This window comes from Haematobia irritans, chromosome 1, assembly GCF_050003625.1.
Source record: "Haematobia irritans isolate KBUSLIRL chromosome 1, ASM5000362v1, whole genome shotgun sequence".
Classification (NCBI taxonomy): Eukaryota; Metazoa; Arthropoda; class Insecta; order Diptera; family Muscidae; genus Haematobia; species Haematobia irritans.
The window spans coordinates 80,767,819-80,788,091 of NC_134397.1; the positions used below are offsets into that span (position 1 = coordinate 80,767,819).

Genomic DNA, 20,273 nt, shown 5'->3' on the forward strand with positions numbered 1-20,273 from the left:
TCTACTGAAGACTGTCATCCACAATCGAATTACTTGGGTTGCGGTAACACTTGCCGATGGCAAGGTATCTTAAAACTTCCTAACACCGTAATATATACCACATAGTCCATACGTGGTATATATTAAACTAACAAAGGCCGATTAAATACGTATATAATAAAGTTTAAAGTTTCTATAGAAATACAATTTTGACAAAATAAAATTTTGACAACATTTTCTATAGAAGTAAAATTTGGAAAAAATTTTCTATAGAAATGAAATTTGGAAAAAATTTTCTATAGAAATAAAATTTGGAAAAAATTTTCTATAGAAATAAAATTTTGACAAAATTTTCTATAGAAATAACATTTTGACAATGTTTTCTATAGAAATAAAATTTTGGTAGATTATTTTTGGGTCGAGTGGCAACCATGATTATGAACTGATATGGACCAATTTTTGTGTGATTGGGGATCGGCTATATATAACTATAGACCGATACGGACTAATTTTGGCATGGCCTTATACTAACACCACGTTGTAATTTTCAACCGGATTGGATGAATTTTGCTCCTCCAAGAGGCTCCGGAGATCAAATCTGGGAACGGTTTATATGGGGGCTATATATAATTATGGACCGATATGGACCAAGTCTTGCGTGTTTCTTAGAGACCACATTCTAACACTATGTTCCAAATTTCTACCGGATCGGATGAATTTTGCTCCTCCTAGAGGCTCCGGAGGACAAATCTGGGGTCGATTTATATGGGGGCTATATATAATTATGGACCGATATGGACCAATTTTGGCATGGTTGTTAGAGACCATATAATAACACCATGTACCAAATTTCAGCCGGATCGGATGAAATTTGGTTCTCTTAGAGGCTCCGCAAGCCAAATCTGGAGGTCGGTTTATATGGGGGCTATATATAATTATGGACCGATGTGGACCAATTTTTGCATGGTTGTTAGAGACCATATATTAACACCATGTACCAAATTTAAGCCGGATCGGATGAAATTTGCTTCTCTTAGAGCAATCGCATGCCAAATCTGGGGATCGGTTTATATGGGGGCTATATGTAATTATGGACCGATATGGACCAATTTCTGCATGGTTGTTAGAGACCATATACTAATACCATGTACCAAATTTCATCCGGATCGGATGAAATTTGTTTCTCTTAGAGCAATCGGGGTCCGTTTATATGGGGGCTATACGTAAAAGTGGACCGATATGGCCCATTTGCAATACCATCCGACCTACATCAATAACAACTACGTGTGCCAAGTTTCAAGTCGATGGCTTGTTTCGTTCGGAAGTTAGCGTGATTTCAACAGACGGACGGACGGACATGCTCAGATCGACTCCGAATATCACCACGACCCAGAATATATATACTTCATGGGGTCTAAGAGCAATATTTCGATGTGTTACAAACGGAATGACAAAGTTAGTATACCCCCATCGTATGGTGGAGGGTATAAAAAAACTGTTTATCAATTAAAATTTTAGGTCTGGTTCATCAGGACAATAAAACACATTAATATTGGATACATACAATTTAAAATAATTTTATTTATTACATAGTCTGCTTTAGTTACTTTATGGTAATATATGTATATAGTTTTATATAATTGTTATCGTTAAGTAAATACATAATTTTATCTCATTTTTTTTATAAATAAAACAATCAAAGTTGCTGTTATTTGTTATTAACATTGTGAAATGATTGCTGGATGATTGGATATTTGATTATTTCAATATAGAGTATATATGCATAGGCTATATTTGTATGTGCAATCATCTACGAATACGTACAAATAATTAAAGCTAAAGTTCTAAATGTACCTAATATGGACAGTAGCATACAGTTTTCGGTGTTCCTTTTTTTTGAGTTTGTTACAATTGTAGGCTTTCCTTTTCTACACCTACCGATCTGTGACAACTACTAAATAAAAATTCTATTACTACAACTAGATTTAGATACTTCATGTAGATACCATTCTCTACAAAACTGCGACAGATATCAGGGCAATTGAATTTGATGCTATCGTATTGCTTATATATCTGCCTTTGGTGATGATGAATGGGTGCATTGAATCTGACGCCCCTGGAATGATCAAAATCTTCTCGAAATGAATATCGAGAAATCGATCCTACCGTTCAATAATAAACCTAATAAGGCACATACAATTATCTATATAAGTTTTTTGTTTTGTTTATTTGGAATTTAAATTAAATTTTCAATTCTCCAAAAATGTACAAAAGAGTAATCAGACAATATGAGCTCTTCTATAGAGAGAGGAAGTAAGACATATCGCCGATATATGATCAATAGAATGGTATTGATCATCATCGCTTGGCTATCGCTGCTATCTTTTGGTGCCTAATAGAAACTCTCTTAGATTTCTATGTTTTATGCGATTTAATTTAACAAATTAACGACTTTACAATGGAGACATAACGGGGGGTGTTAATTAATGTAAGTACACTAAAATGTGATCTTCTAACAAGAGTTACATATGACGACTACCTTGTAGATAAACCTAGATAACAATAAGAATTGGAGTTTCAATAAAAATAAGGGTTTCTTATGGTTGTAGGGGTAGGGGTGAACGTCATCCATCTGGAATGACCACAACAATTTCAGATATCAAAAGATCACTCAAAGAGCTGCTCTGTTGGACTTCCTCCGGGCCTGTGTAACTTTATGACTGCAATGTTGTGTTAGTGATAATTGACGAATCGTTTATTCGCCCTCCTTCCTTCCTTCAACGAATTTCTCTATGGGATGGCTGAACCAATTGCCAGAAACTGTTGGCTTTTATCTTCTTGGTTTGCCGAAACTGCTTGATGGCCCATTGCCATAAATGGCTGCTCCTCCTCCATTGCCATAGATGGCAGCTCCACCACCATTTCCATATATCGCTCCATTGCCATTCATCATGGCCGTCTGTTTGCGTTGCAGTGTGGAGGGACCCATATTACGAGTATCCTCTTGAGGCCCATCATTTAAATCCAAGCCGGCAACCATTTGAGCAATTTCTCGTTCCTTTTTCATATCGGGAGGATTAAATTGAAGACTAGCTAACGATCCGTGACTACGACTGCGATGCTCCTGGCGAATGGAGTAACTGAAGGCACGTTCATTCAAATGACCCTTACGGCGATAGATGCCAGTGCCGCCTGGCGACTCGGCTCCTGAATTTCCAGAGTCATCTAAGCCATTGCCCATAGAAGCGGCCAGTTTTCGACTTGATACCGACAAGGGCCTTGGTTCGCCAATCATCGATTGGGGTGGTGGTGGGGGAGCAGGTCCGCCCATCGTCTGTGCATGGTGGTAAGCATACATCGGTGGTACAATTGGCATGCCCACTGGTATGCCTGTGCTCTTCTTATCCTTCTTCTTCTTTTTCGTACTGGTTGAGGGTTGTAGGGTAGCATATTGTTGGGGTACCATAACGGGTACCTGCATTGGCATACCCATATGTGGGGGAGGATGATGCATCATTTGTGGTGGCATTCCTAGATGATGTGGTGGTGGTGGTCCAGGTGGAAAGCCCCGATGACTAATTGTATGATAATTTCTTCCCATCATATGTGGTGGAGGTCCGGGCATTGGTCCATAAATCATATTACCACCGGGTCCATGCATAGGCATACCTTGTCTTTGCATTACGGCTGGGTGTATGGGTTTTGGTCTTATCAAAGTGCCGGACAAGCTTTGACTGCTCGATGATTTCGAAGACTTTTTGTCCTTTTTCTTTTTGCTGCTCTCCTCTTTCATGGGCGGTGGGGGTACATCGATTGGATGGCTCATTTGTCGCATGCGAGCAGGTCGTCCCAATGTGGATGTGTTGCCTGTGTACATGTCGTATGGGCTCTCCATGACAATGCTGTCAAGTTGATCTTGTGAGCCACTCCATACTTTATGATTGGCATCACCATTGTATAGTGATGCATCACCATCATCAATGGCCACATTTAAATCTGCACTACTGCCATAAACTGAAAGTAGAAAAAAAGAAAATTGATTGTAATTAGTATTAAATTTTATATCAAATGATTATGATACATTAATTAAATCGATAGTGTTTTATGGTGGCATTTACAAATAGTCCGCTGATTCCTTATGCGAATATGACCACATAGCCTAAAATTCAATTACTAAACATTTGCCCAAATTTGCGTCTATTATCTACTCTTGTGATAAGTACAGGAAATCATATTTGGGGATAGTAAAATGCCTTTTTGTGAATATGGATTTAGTGTGTTTTTAATAAATGGCCAATCCTCTATACAAGTCGTTGCCGGTTACTTAGTTTCTTACAGATCAAAAAGATTTCTTCTAAGCTAACAGCACTTTTTTCGTATGGTCAGTTATGTGGCTTTACACAATCAACGTTTTTAGAAGAAACTACGTTGGAAGAAACTACGTTAGCCAGCACAAAAAATTTGGAAATTTTTCTAAAGGCACAACTTTAAAAGCACTTCCAAAAATGTCCTCCCAAAGATGTTCTTTATTTTAACTGTACAGGAAGTTGTTTTAATTCAATTTTTTTTATAAATCGCAATTTTTATATTTTTAAAATATAATTTGAATATTTATTGTTTCAAATAGGTTAAAAACAGAGTAAGAATTAATAAAATGGTACAAATTATTTAAATTTTGTCGGAAAAAATACTAAATCCATTCTAAAAAATTGCGAATTTTTGAAAATGTTTGAGGTAAAACGTTTCATACAAGCGTTCGAATGCGTTAAAAATCACAAAAAAATAAAAATTATTTTTCAAATATCACAAAAGTTTTTAATTCACATCCACAACATTGAATTCGGATCATACCTTAAGAACGGAGATACAGTGGTGCAATGGTTAACATGCCCGCCCTGCATACACAGGGTAGTGGGTTCAAACCCAGTTTCGACCAAACACCAAAAAGTTTTTCAGCGGTGGATTATCCGACCTCAGTAATGCTGGTGACATTTCTGAGTGTTTCAAAGCTTCTCTAAGTGGTTTCACTGCAATGTGGAACGCCGTTCGAACTCGGCTATAAAAAGGACGTCCATTGTCACTGAGCTTAACATAGAATCGGTCAGCACTCAGTGATAAGAGAGAAGTTCACCACTGTGGTCTCACAATGGACTGAATAATCTAAGTGAGCCTAAAATATTGGGCCACCCCTATATATAACCTAACGTAACATGTACACCCGGCGCCACGGCTGTTGAAATAGTAGACATACGTCCTATGACAAGCCCATGTTAAATTCATCGCTTCTGCGCCAATTTTTCACCAAAACATTTTCACTACTTTTTTGCTTGGTAACTTATGGTGATTTAGATTCGTCAAAAATTTGTTCCATATTTTGCACATACTAGATCGCACATTCAAACATCTGTTGTGAACGCTTATATTCTTTTGTCTAAATAATAGTGTGGTTGAAAATATAAAAGAAAATATATAGCGCGTGTATTGTGGTTGCTTTCAATTTCTGCACTACAGCTGATTAATTTACAAAGAAGAAGCATATCAATTATTTAGTGGCGCCAAATGTGGGGGCTGTACCTGAAAGTGGACCGATATGGCCCATTTGCAATACCATCTGACCTACATCAATAACAACTACTTGTGCCAAGTTTCAAGTCGATAGCTTGTTTCGTTCGGAAGTTAGCGTGATTTCAACAGTCGGACGGACAGACATGCTTAGATCGACTCAGAATTTCACAACGACCCAGAATATATATTCTTTACGGGGTCTTAGACCAATATTTCGATGTGTTACAAACGGAATGACAAAGTTAATATACCCCCCATCCTATGGTGGAGGATATAAAAATTATTTGCTTGTAGTTGAATTTTATTATTTTTATCGAAATTTTCCACACCTTAATGAAATCTTACTTTTTTTAAGTATGTCTCAAAAATTTTATGAACTAATCGTGAGTATAAAGTTGAATGACCGTACACATAAGTTCAATATGAACTAAAACAAATGAAAATTTTTGTACGATTCCCAAAAATAGTAAGAATGAACTACTGTATGGTTAAATTGGTCATGATTTGGCGCCAATGATTTTCTTCTTTACTTTTAGTTCGTGTTTTCTTCTATGAGATGATGTAATTTCGTGAACTGCAGTTAAAAAGTACACCAGGGCATTAAAATTTCCTGGTTTTAACAACGCTTTGTGGAAATCTCAAAATGTGGAGTAAAATTTAGTTCAATTTTCGTGCGTGGTAGTTTATTCTTCCTATAAAACAGTTAACTTTTTTCGGTGTAGGGGCAAAAATATTAACTACTGTAATCACTGCACTATGGTCTGGCGGACCCAATTTTTTGGCCAAAAATCAAAATTCTACATTCAAAATTTATTACTGTCATACGATAATAAATATTTTCAGATGTCAGAAAATATAGTTTGTTAAAATATGCGTCAAAAATCCGTTATTTGCCAGGGCTGACAACATGTGCAATTTTCTGCATTTTAATTTTCTGATTTTTAACATATCAAGAACACTTTGCAAAGTAAAGTGAAAATATATTATAAATATTTATAATATGGAAATGAAAGATGATGGCATGTACTTTAATTATCAAAAAAACAAAATGTGAAAATGTTAATTTGATATGAAATAATAGTGCTATTATATAAGCTCAAATTTTAAACATCAAAAATTTTCGTAAAATTAAATGGAATAAAACTAAAAAGTCCTCCTTATTCCACCTTGGCTTTAAAACGGGATGATTCTAGAACATCTCATGTTTTAAATTCCGCTTTAACCGTCTTCTTTTATCTTCTTTTTGAAGAATAAATGCGTTTTTATTTTAGGCACTTTTTGTTTCAAAAACCGAGATGTGCTCGGTGAATTCACACCGGAAAGAAGAAAAATTTGATAACGTTTTTAACCATATTGCTAAAAACTATGGAGATCTTAGCATTTCAGCGGAATATATTAACTATATTAAAATAAAAGTGCGAAATTATTGTGTAAAATTGGATCAAAAGCGGCAAAAATAGGCAGACAACTTGACAGATTTAATTTAGACAATAATGCTTGGCTTCAGGGAGAACTTTTTTTCAAACATCTCGTGGATAACAATTATTGTGTCTAATTTGATCGTTGGACAAGAATATTAGAAAGAAAATTAACTGAAATATACAAAAATACAATATATACATTTTTTAATTGTAATAAAATTATAGCTGTAGATCGGTTAATATGGGGGTTATACCAAAACATGGACACACCGTATTCGGCACACATATTTGTAGTCCTAAATTACCTACAAATTTGTATTTCAAGCAAATCGGATAAAAACTACGGTTTCTAGAAGCCCACTACCCCAAATAGGTGGTGGGTTATATGGGGGCTGTATCGAAACCTGGACTGATATAGCATAACTTTGGACTTGACATGCGTGCTGACAAAAAACGTATCTGTGCCAAAATTCATGACGATAGCACCATTATTGAAAGGTGTAGCGTGATTACAACAGTCTGCCTGACTGTTGTAATCACGGACATGTTTATATCCTAGAATTTCTATCTGAAATCGAATCGGAAACCGATATTTCGATGTATCACACTCGGAATGACAAAGGTATTATAAGCCATTCTATGGAGGAGGTGGGTATAAAAATATGAAAGCAGTATAGTTTGACACGCTGTCTCCCACCCTGTATTGGGGCAGACGGGTCTAAAAATGGATTAGTCTTAAAGGTTTTGCCCTTTTGAATCAATGTCTAGAATATTTTGTGGTGATCAGAACAACCGCTTAAGCGCTATGATTTTTGGCCAAAAAATTGGGGCCGCTAGACCATAGTGCAGTGTATTAAACCATACACTGAACAAATATAATATCGTGGGCCAAATATTTCTTGTCCTTAAAATAAAAATGCGAACTTTGCTTAGCATAGAAGAGGCATTTTTTGATATAAAGATTATTTCTTTGTCGAAAAGTCGATAAGCTTTTTAACGAAGTCATTTTGTCTTTATAGGTTACCCTTATATGACAATTTTGTTTGACTAAAGTCAACTTGGCTTTAATATATCAGAAAAATTCTTCAATATCAATGAAAACGTCTTTAAATTTGTTGACTGTTTGTATCTTGACTACAAAGCGTTAAAATATCCCTACTTCAATTCTCCGCTTCGTTGGTTCGGTATCAAAATGATTAATGTAAAGACAAACCCTTTGCAAACGGGCAAGCTTTTTTCATTGAAGAGAGACAATAACTTAGCATTGAGCTTAGAATATTGTTGGTATATAGCATTGGTATACAACCATGTTATACTTCACAGAACACTTAACTGTATGTTATTGCTCCCAAGATTACGATTTATTATCTCTAGTAGAATTGAGCCCAACTAAATAGTGTCGCACATTGAATTTTGTACATCGATCGATTACTAACTAACGGGTAAATACCAGCTTTAAGGCAACCTTCAGTATTTCTATCACATTTCGATTAGCAATGAAATACTTACTCATACCTATGATCGTTGTATTGCAATGGAAGTTGGCTTTATGTCAGAAATCTACGACTATTTAACATTGCTAGTAGCTATTGAACATCATATGATCGTAATGTGAACATTTTGTGAATATCCCCATCACACATACACACCTGTAGTAACTCATACAAAACCAAATGCACACTATTGCCACCTGTATGGGCGGAACGAATTGCCCTTTTTAAATGGTGTCATAAGTAAATATTTGAACAAATAACTTACAAATAGTCATACATTTTAAATAAACCTTTTTGGACAATGCCAATTGGATACGCGATTTGCAATCATAATCACTTTTTTTTTTGTAGAAATTGAATTTCAATTAGCTGAAATTATATTCCATTATAAATGCCTGTGTATGTGTAACATTGAAATTTGGAGAATCAAGGTTATTGCTGATAAAATATCGGTACAAATAATTTTAAGATTGTTTTCATATACGAGATTACATTAGTTGGATTACTTATAAAAAATATTATAAAAGTTAATCGTGTTTCATCCAGAAGGTAAACAAATTTTAAACTGAACAAGGAAAATGTAATAACCTGGTATGCTTTTTTAAGTACCATTTACGAAACTATATCGTGTAATAAAAGTATATGTACCCTCTACCATGGATAGATGGTTGTAACAATTGTATTTACACTAATAATATGGGTATTGGTTCTGCGCCAAAGAAACGGAAAATTTAAGTAAGAGCAAATTTAAGACACAATTCTCTCTATCAAAGTCCTTTAAAATTGTGTTAAAGCCAACGTAAATTTCCAAACGATTTCTTGCTTTGTAGTCAAGATGCAAAAAGTTAAAAAATTTAAAGAAGATTTCATTAATTTCGAAGAATTTTTCTGAATTATTAATGCCAAGTTGACCTAAGTCAAACAAAGTTTTCTTTCATTGGATGATACCCATTTTAAGTCGAATAACTTAACTAAAAGGACAAAACGACTTCATTGCAAAGTTTATCGACTTTTTGAAAAGGAAAAAGAAAATTTATATCATGCGTCTTCTATGCTTAGCAAAATTAGGATTCGTATTTTAAGGACATGACATCGTTGGCCTTACGACAATATGTTTTCAGTGTATATAAACCACTTTATTTATTGATCGACTAATATAATGCGATGGATAGGGTGAGATATATTCCTCGATTAGGCTTAATCTGGGGATCGGTTTATATGTGGAATATACCTACAAGTGGTCTGATATAGCCCATTTGCAATACCATCAGAACTAGGTTGGGTTTGGTTATGTATAAAGTGTGATACGGTCAAAACTTGGTCAATATAAACTTGACGTATTTCTTTCAATTTTGCATTTAAAAAACCTGAACACAACTCATTTTGAAGGTGTGTGTGTGTAGAATGTTGCTCCTATTTTGATTTTGGAATTCACTCTTCAGTTGTCAAAATGCCGTCCAAGCAGCGTATCAAAATTTTGCTCGCGCATCGCGAAAATCCGAGCTACTCGCACGCAAAGCTGGAAGTCGCTAAAAGTTGCCAAATCAACCGTTACAAATGTAATTAAAGTGTTTGGGGAACGTTTGTCGACAGCCAGGAAGTCTGGATCGGGGGGAAATCGAAAACCGGAAGCCGCTGAGACGACAAAGAGAGTTGCCGGTAGTTTCAAGCGAAACCCTAACCTCTCTCTCCGAGATGCCGCAAATAAGCTGGGTGTGTCGTCTACAACCGTGCATCGAGCCAAAAAACGAGCCGGACTATCGACTTACAAGAAGGTAGTGACTCCAAATCGCGATGATAAACAAAATACGACGGCCAAAGCGCGATCCCGGAGGCTGTACACGACGATGCTGACGAAGTTTGACTGCGTGGTAATGGACGACCTACGTCAAAGCCGACTACAAGCAGCTTCCGGGACAGGAGTTTTATACGGCAAAAGGAAGGGGAAAAGTAGCAGATATTTTCAAGCACATAAAACTGTCAAAGTTCGCAAAGAAATATCCGGGTTGGCAAGCCATCTGTACCTGTGGCTTGAAAAGCAGCATTTTCATAGCTTCCGGGACTGTCAACCAAGAAATTTACGTGAAAGAGTGTTTGAATAAACGTCTGCTGCCTTTTCTGAAGAAACACGGTTGTTCCGTACTGTTTTGGCCGGATTTGGCATCTTGCCATTACGGTAAAAAGGCCATGGAGTGGTACGCCGCCCAAGGTGGTTCCCAAGGACTAGAACCCTCCCAACACGCCAGAGCTCCGCCCAATTGAGAAATACTGGGCTATTGTCAAACGGAACCTAAAGAAGACCAAAAAACTGCTAAGGACGAGCAGCAGTTCAAGGCAAACTGGCTTTCTGCGGCGAAGAAGGTGGACAAGGTGGCTGTACAAAATCTGATAGCAGGTGTCAAGCGTGAGGCCCGGCAATTCGGATTTGGAAAAGCGAAAGCCTAACTGAATATTTTTCCTGAATTTTATACTAATTGAACTTGAAAAAGAAATTTAATTTGATTTTTTAAATAAACGATTTCACCGATTTACACGCGACCAAATTTTGACCGTATCACCCGTTAGTGGCTACAGGTTATTTTAGTCTCACTTAGACTTACCACAAGTGGTGAACTTCTCTCTTATTAATGAGTGCTGCTCGATTTTATGTTTACCTCAATGGCAAGGAACCTCCTTTTTATAGCCGACTTCGAACGGCGTTTCCCATTACGGTGAAACCACTTAGAGAAGCTTTGAAACACTCGAAAATGTCACCAGCATTACTGAGAGCGGGAAAACTGTTTGATATAGGGTCGAAACTCGTTTTGAACCCATTACACCATAAGACTACATCAATAGTAACAACTTGTCCTAAGTTTCAAGCCGTTTTATTTGGATGTTAGCGTCAACAGACAGAAGAACTTAAACGTGGGTTCAATAAAGTTCAATAACCTTACAGATAAGTTTAATATGATCTAAAGTAAAGCAAAAGATGGCGAAGTAAATCCCATAAATAAAAGAAATCATATCTTTGTAAACAAATATTTATAAATGTCTACTAAATACAATAAACACATTAAAAACTAAATAAATATCAGAAGCCCTATCTGTAGACCAAAGCTACTAATCTCTAATTGAAAAATCTTTATAATTATTTCAAATTAAAAACTTGGCATTAGGCTCCGATAAGTATGTTAGACTCGTGACTGCGCCGCTTCGGTCTTTTATAACAAATGAGAAATAATTTGTAGAATATTAATAGGCGTTAAATAGATTTTGAACAATGGTTAAACGGATGTGGTAGCCCATTAAATACCCAAGTGACCTGTGCCAGCCACTAATAAGTGCAACGTCGCTGAGTTTGTCTATGGTATGACCTTTTATGGGTACATCCCATAAAAGCGAGTGCACAAATCCATAACCCACTTTGCTTCTATGCTGTTGTCTTACTCTTTTAACATTGTCGTTTATTAGTATCTCTCTCAATCTCTTTTCACAATTATTACATTATCCAAGACGAGAATCGTAACATGAGTAGTGTTTCCATTGTGTCTTTTTCACTCGTCTCAAGAAAATATGGACAGACTGCTAACTTTAACGGTACACCTTTTAGCATGCACACGGTTGATGGCGTGTCCCATCCATCCATCAGCTTCATTCATGGGGCTTTGTTTGTGTGTGTGTTTTTTTTACTGATGCGATATGTGCGACTACCCTTCAGTTTTTTTGGTGCCAATTGACCCCTTTTTCCAAGCAATTGGAATTTTATACCGGTCATGGGACTGGTTGTATTTAGCCAATTGGTAGCCACTTCATGAATTTGTCTCTAGACCACAATGAACCCATCCCCTAACCGGTTCAAATGTCTCTATCACAGGGTTAATTAACACATTTCTGGCCCTTTTGCATCTATAACAGGGACAGTTCTATTTTTAGATTTTTTTTCAGTTATATTTTCCCTACATTTGTTCATTTTCTACCAATATCACAAACATTTAAATTGACGTTTCAACGCTGGGTGTTCAATGGCGTTTGTGGCTGAATGCGTTAAGGCGTTTTGTTATGCTGCCAGTAAACCCAGGTTCAAAACCTGGCCGGAGCGAAAAAGTTTTTCAAATTGTAAAAATTAGATAAAATAACATAAGACAAATAAAAAAAACATTGATAGAAATAAGAAGTAAAATTGGTGGAAAAATTTGTTTTTTTAGAACTGTCTCTCTAAAATGTCTATTTGAACTGGTTAATTGGTGGGTTGAAAACAACCGGTTAAAGGATTGGTTTGTAGGTATCTATGTGGGGGTCAATTGACCCTTCCTATGACAACCCCATGTTAATTTCACCGGTCACCTAACCAGTTAAAGGACCTGTACCGGCTATAAAGGACAGGTGAATCGACCGGTTTGGGACCAGTCCCAAGAACTGAAGGGTATTTAAGCCTGGTTTGTATATGGGTGACAATATTGCCATTTAATGCTTGCTCTGTTATCCCACTATTGTGTATTGGATAGGGATGTAGTTCAGTAGTGGGATTCTGTATTCAATTTTAATGATGAATCGCATCGTTAAGATGGGATAACAAGAAAAATAACATCCAAGGTATTCGGTAGACGTTTTAAACTACATTTACAATCGTTTAAAATCAGCTGTGTTGTTTTCTGTGCAGATAACAATAAATACTTCATTAAGTAAACAACGAAGATTTTTTGGTTGTTTATTTTCTCTAATGAATTCACGTTATCAGCAGAAAATGTCATTCATGCAAAATAGGGTCTTTAATTATGTACGCTACTTTTAATAGGAAAAAAATTGATCCCTTCTCTATTACAAAAAGAGTTTTCTGCAATATTTTAAAAATCTGAAGGTTCTAAGCCGTTCTAAGAATTTTATCGGGCGGAACTGCCTTAAATGGTCTTAAATTAAAGGGAATTTAATATAAGTTGAGAATATCACCCATTTTTCTCTTCCGGATTTGTGTATTTCTTTTAAATTTCCATACAATTTCCAATTTTGCAAACTTTTTTTGTCATTCCACCGTTTTTCGTAGCAGGGTTGCCAAGCGCAGCGCAGCTTAAACAACAGTTGCTACATATTAGTTACAGAATGACACGATCGTTAGTGCAAACACGTTTTTTCGTAGACAACGTAAACGATGCGATTATCGTGAAGAAATACAGAATCCCACTACAGAAATGAGTTCAATTATCCAACCTCTCTAATGAATTATCCAAATCCTTCTAATGGAAATAATGAAATCTATATTGAAAAAATGATATTTTAAGGAATCTTAAAAAAGAAAATTCCACTTTTATAACTGATTATAACTTTGGTGCATACTCCAAACAAAATTCCCCTTTCTTATTAACGTATGTTATGCGATTTAACGATTGTCTCTAGTTCTTTTTATTTGCCTTTAACGAAAATTCTTTAGCGTCAAAAGAAAACTTTGCTTGTATTAAACTTCGTTCCTCAGAAAAGAAAACTCTTCTTTCAGTTCTACTTTTATTTTTTTTAATTTTTAATTGAAGTTGAATATATATTCGAAAAAATATTTAAATCAATTTATTTTTACATTTTTATTGAAGTTGAATTACTATTCAAATAAAACATTTATTCATTTGAATAATTAACCGCGATTGAGGCAGTTTTAATAAAATATTAATCGGATCATACAATTTGGCGATGGTAGCTAACAAATATTTTGCTTGTATAAAGTGATTTCTTGAACCCATGTCTTGTTCTCCTAAATTTGGTTTTATTTGCTTTTTAAGAAAATACTTTAAGAAGGGAAGCTTTCCTCGATTTTCCCGCAATGACATCCCTAAACAAGATTACTAGTACAGAAATGAACATATGTATTACACATTTGGGAAATTTGTTTTTATTTTTCACTTCTTCCACATTTGGCAAAAATGGTGTGTTCAGTCATTAGAAATAGTCTCGTATTTTTTAAAGTATATTGACAAACAATATTTTGTCATTATTTAATTATCAGATGAAATACAGATCCAAAAAATTGTAAAACGGTCAACAACTCTTATAACCAAAATAAATTTGCCTCAATAACATACCTTTTTCTGGAGCCTTTTAATTTTTATAGCGAGTGGAGCTATATTTTAAAAATTTTGATATTTTCAAATAGAAATTAAAAGACTGTTTCATATGTTTGGGTGTAAAAATGATATGTTTGGAACTCAAATTTTTAACATAATATTTTTAAGTGCAAGCATATAATGTTCATAAACTAGCATAACATGTTTGGGACATATATGTTAATATGTTAGAACATATTATGTTTGGGACATAAAATGTTTGTAAATATAATATGCTTAAATGCAAACATATATTAATTTCGAAATAGCCTATAAACATATATGTGTTTAGAAAGAGAGGCCTAGAGAGTAAGCTGCAAGTAAAATAATGGAAGTAGCCAATTGGCGCCTTAAAAATATATCCACACAAAGAAAATTTCATTAAAATTTGTTTCTACCAGTGTATGCCCTAAGGACCAAACTATATATGCTTGAAGCAAAATGTGTTTGGGGTACATGTTACATAAGCGATTTTATTTTTGAGGGTGTAGGCGTACCCAGAAAGGCGTACGAAAGTTTTTGTGCCATGCTTCAAGAGATGGCATATATAATCGTATACGACTGGATCTAATCAGAATTTCATCATGACCTCCATGGAATATGGATTGTTATACTAATATTTTAAAATGTGTTAAATGTTTATAATTTATCATACGCATGCAGTGTGTCACACTGTGGAACAGGGTATTATGTATAAGTTAGTGCATATGTTTGCAACACCAAGAAGAGGACGAGATAGACACATGGTGTCTGGCAAAAATGTTCAGGGTGGGCTCCTGAGTCGGCTCCTGTCTGTGAACACATTTTTGCAATCAAAGTCTAGGTCGCAGTTTTGGACTAAAACTGCGAACTAGACTTCAAATTTGGCACAAGTATGTGTTTTGGCTCAGAATAGATTTATTAATTTTTGAAGGAATCAGTTTGGTTGAAATCGGTTCAGATTTAGATATAGCTCCCATTTATATCTTTCGCCCGATTTGCACTCATATGACCACAGAGGCCAATTTTTAACTCCAATTTATTTGAAATTTTGCACAGGGAGTAGCTATGCGTGCCAAATTTGGTTGAAATGGGTTTAGACTTAGATATAGCTCCAATATATATGTTTTTCCGATTTCGACAAAAATGGTGAAATACCAACATTTTCCTTGTAAAATCGCCACTGCTTAGTTGAAAAGTTGTAAAAATGACTCTAACTTTCCTAAACTTCTAATACATATATATATATATATATATATATATATATATATATATATATACATATATATATATATATATATACATATATATATATATATATATATATATATATATATATATATATATATATATATATATATATATATATATATATATATATATATATATATATATATATATATATATATATATATATATATATATATATATATATATATATATATATATATATATATATATATATATATCGAGCTATAAATCATAAATAAACTTTTGCGAAGTTTCCTTAAAATTGCTTCAGATTTAAATGTTTCCCATATTTATACCCTTCACCACTACTGTGGTACAGGGTATAATAAGTTTGTGCATTTGTATGTAACGCCAAGAAGGAGTAATCATAGACCAACCTTTTAGTATACGGATCGGCTTAGAATTCAATTCTGAGTCGATTTAGCGATGTCCGTCTGTCTGTCTGTCTGCCTGTCTGTCCGTCTGTCTGTCTGTTGGTGTATTTTTGTGTGCAAAGTACAGCTCGCAGTTTTAGTCCGATTGGCCTAAAATTTGGTATAGGGTCCTGTTTCGGCTCAAAGTAGATCCCTATTGATTTTGGAAAAAATCGGTTCAGATTTAGATATAGCTGACATATATATTTTTCACCGATCTGGTCATAATTGGCGTGTATATCAACCAATCTTCCTCTAATTCCGTACATCCGAATATTTTATGAGTCTCGAAAAACTTGCAAAATATCAGCCAAATCGGTTCAGATTTAGATATAGCTCCCATATATAGCTTTCGCCCGATTTACACTCATTTGCCCATAGAGCCCAATTTTTTGCTCCGATTTAGTTGAAATTTTCCACAGGGAGTAGAATTAGCATTATAGCTATGCGTGTCAAATTTGGTTGAAATCGGTTCAGATTTAGATATAGCTCCCATAATAGCTTTCGCCCGATTTACACTCAAATGATCACAGAGGCCAATTTTTTGCTCCGATTTAGTTGAAATTTTGCACAGAGAGTAGAATTATTTAGTATTGTAGCTATGTGTGCCAAATTTGGTTGAAATTGGTTCAGATTTAGATATAGCTCCCATATATAGCTTTCGCCCGATTTACACTCATATGACCACAGAGGCCAATTTTTAACTCCGATTTATTTGAAATTTATTTGAGTAGCTATGAGTGCCAAATTTGCTTGACATCGGTTCAGATTTAGATATAGCTCCCATATATATGTTTTTCTGATTTCGACAAAAATGGTCAAAATACCAACATTTTCCTTGTTAAATCGCCACTGCTTAGTCGAAAATTGTAAAAACGACTCTAATTTTCCTAAACTTCCAATACATATATATCGAGCTATAAATCATAAATAAACTTTTGCAAAGTTTCCTTAGAATTGCTTCAGATTTAAATGTTTCCCATATTTTTTACTAACATTGTGTTCCACCCTAGTGCATTAGCCGACTTAAATTTGAATCTATAGATTTTGTAGAAGTCTATCAAATTCTGTCCAGATCGAGTGATACTTAAATGTATGTATTTGGGACAAACCTTTATATATAGCCCTCAACACATTTGACGGATGTGATATGGTATGGAAAATTTAGATCTACAAAATGGTGCAGGGTATAATATAGTCGGCCCCGCCCGACTTTAGACTTTCCTTACGTGTTTTTACTAACATTGTGTTCCACCCTAGTGCATTAGCCGACTTAAATTTTGAGTCTATAGATATAATATAGTCGGCCCCACCCGACTTTAGACTTTCCTTACTTGTTTGTATAAATTTAGTGCGAATGGAAGAATTTGGCTTGTATCAGTATTGAACGGATTTCGAAAACCCAAAGATCCCAACTCAATAATTTCATCCCAATTCATGGTACAAAATTTCGGGAATAATCGCCATTACTGGCAACATTGTGTATAACCATTTACCTTCCCTAATGACATTTGTTAAATGAATGTGTTTCTGTAAACTTGTGTAATACCAAATTTCATATCTCATATATAATTTGGTAGCTTCTTTTGCTCTGCTTGGTTTTGTTGTTTGAATAGCCCAGAAATAGAGACATTCTGTCGAAGGCAGTTATGAGTAGTTTCTTTAGTTGTACGACAGGTTCCATTTGTTTAGTTACCACTTTCGAAAACCCCTTTACGATATGAATAATGATCAAGAACATTGGAAATGTCCAACATGGTGATTTACTAAACCATAGGGAGGATGATCTGCTAGAACATGATATCTTTATCCGCTTACTGTTGTTGTTGCGTTAAATTGAACGGCATAACTTAATCAATGATGCGAATATGTTGTTGTATTATGAGATTGACATTTTCAAATGTTCATTACCGTGAATCGGAGAGTGGGGCCATTGTAATGCTCAGTTTTCAATGTTAAGGTGATTCGATACAAACTTCATGTAAAAACGTTCGTTCATATTGTTAGAGTTATTGATTTTATGGTGCTAACAATGGGAAGATTTTCAAGTTCAAAAAGAATAACAAAGCCTAAGAAAAAAACGTGGTCAAGTTGGATACATATATAAAGTAGATCGATAGTATTTGCAAGAAATTATTAATGATTACTGAGGCACTGATTTTATTACATCGATGTACTTCATTGCAATGTATTCCAAATGGAATTCAACTTGAATACTAACATAGAAGTGATTACTGCCGTGCAATTCAAACGAATAATAACCACAAAGTATCCGTTAACAGTGGTTTTGAATAACACCAATACCAAACGAAACGTAATTTCAAATGTTGGCTTTTTTCATCGCCCATAGAATTACAATAAATATCTGAAATTTTGTGCTTCACTCGATTTGTAATACAAATTAAAGGTGTAACATAATTGTGGGCCATCACAATGGATTGCATAAGATGAAAGCAGATAGTGAAACTGCCTCTCTCCGCTACCACAAAAAATGGTTGAAATTGCATGTGGCTGAAGTTGTAAAATTTAATGTGAATTGCAAGTTCATACAACATCTTCCTATGAAAATGCATGGTAGACTTAATGCATGCGTGCGTGATTAACTTTTCCGTATTTTATGAAAATTGATGAGAGGTGTGTGTTAAGAGGCATACTTAAGTGATCATCAAATATTGTTGATTAAAATAATAACGAAAACGGGGATACCCACTAAAAATTAAGTGAAGTGCAACTGTTTCGAAGTCAAATAAAGGGGAAACATTTCCCGTCATAGAATGCTAATTACTTTACCAATCGATCTTTTATAAAGAATCACAATATCACTATATACCTCTACAGGGAGTGATCGAAAAAAGTTTACAAACACCATTGGTGAAAATTGCTCCAGTTTGTAGCAGTTTTTAAATTTTCATATTATTTCTGGATTTCTATACACTCATGATATCAAAATCTTTTTGGATATACACATTTAACGAAATACAATTATCAGAATAATATACAATATACAATTTATACATTTTTATTTTATAAACTATCCAATAAAATATATGTACGTTTACTTAATATGTTTTTTCGTAAATACTAGTTATTGAATTAAATTTTTTTATAATTTACATCATTCCATGTAAATTATAAAAAAATTATAAAAAATAAAATTGTCTGTTTTTGGAATGTGGACTTGTTGATTTTGATTGCTCTCTATTTGATCATATTTTTGTTGCAACCTTATATGCATTTGAATTATTTCCCATCAATAAAGTCTTAAAAACAGCTAAAACGTTATTTGAGATTTATTCTTAATAATGGATTTAATTGAAGTTAATTCGAGACATTGATGTTATGCAATTCACAAAAAGTAACTTTATCGGGTTATTATGCAAGCGAAAGACCATAAAAATTAAGTAATCGGAGAACTATCACGTTCGTATACATTGAAGTTTTCGATAAATATGCATTAATTTTTTCTTATGCCATTCTATTGGTGTCGAAATGTGAATATAACTTTAGAGACAAAAAAAAAAATGTGAAGAAGAGAAAATTTGGCTTAATTTTAGAATATTACAACCGCCGATATCACAAAAACAAGAATTTTTTTGATGTATTCAAGAACATTTATAAGACTTTATTAATTTGTTTCACATGCTAAGGAATCTTCAGTAGTTTGAAGGAAGAAAAATTCCAGATCGAATTTGCAAACATGTCATTAGCGCATTAAGAGCTTCGAAATAGAGGCATGTGGGGAAAAATTTACAAATTTTATGAAATTCTCATCTTTTTGTGGGAAATACGAATTTAGCATATTTTTATACCCACCACCATAGAATGGTGATGGGGGTGTAATAAGTTTGTCATTCCGTTATCATATCGTTATTATATACCGTCATATCGATTTCCGACTATATAAAGTATATATATTCTTGATCAGGGAGAAATTCTAAGACGATATAAGCAGGTCCGTCTGTCTATTGTAATCACGCTACAGCCTTCAATAATGACGCTATCGTCCTGAAATTTGACACAAATTCGTTTTTTGTTTCCAGGCAGGCAAAGTTCGATGATGGTCTATATCGGTGCTAGTTTTGATATAGTCCCCATATAAACCAA

At 34.5% G+C, this 20,273-nt stretch overlaps 1 protein-coding gene across 1 annotated transcript in view; it reads right to left on the reverse strand.

The window, feature by feature from the left end:
* Nucleotides 1-1,531: 1,531 nt before the first annotated feature.
* Nucleotides 1,532-20,273, reverse strand: part of LOC142221296 (uncharacterized) — a 72,936-nt gene continuing 54,194 nt past the window's right edge. The window contains exon 2 of the mRNA XM_075290963.1: nt 1,532-3,993. Within this exon, the coding sequence (XP_075147078.1) occupies nt 2,810-3,993 (1,184 nt within the window). The 3' untranslated portion in view covers nt 1,532-2,809. The remainder of the gene's footprint in view (nt 3,994-20,273) is intronic.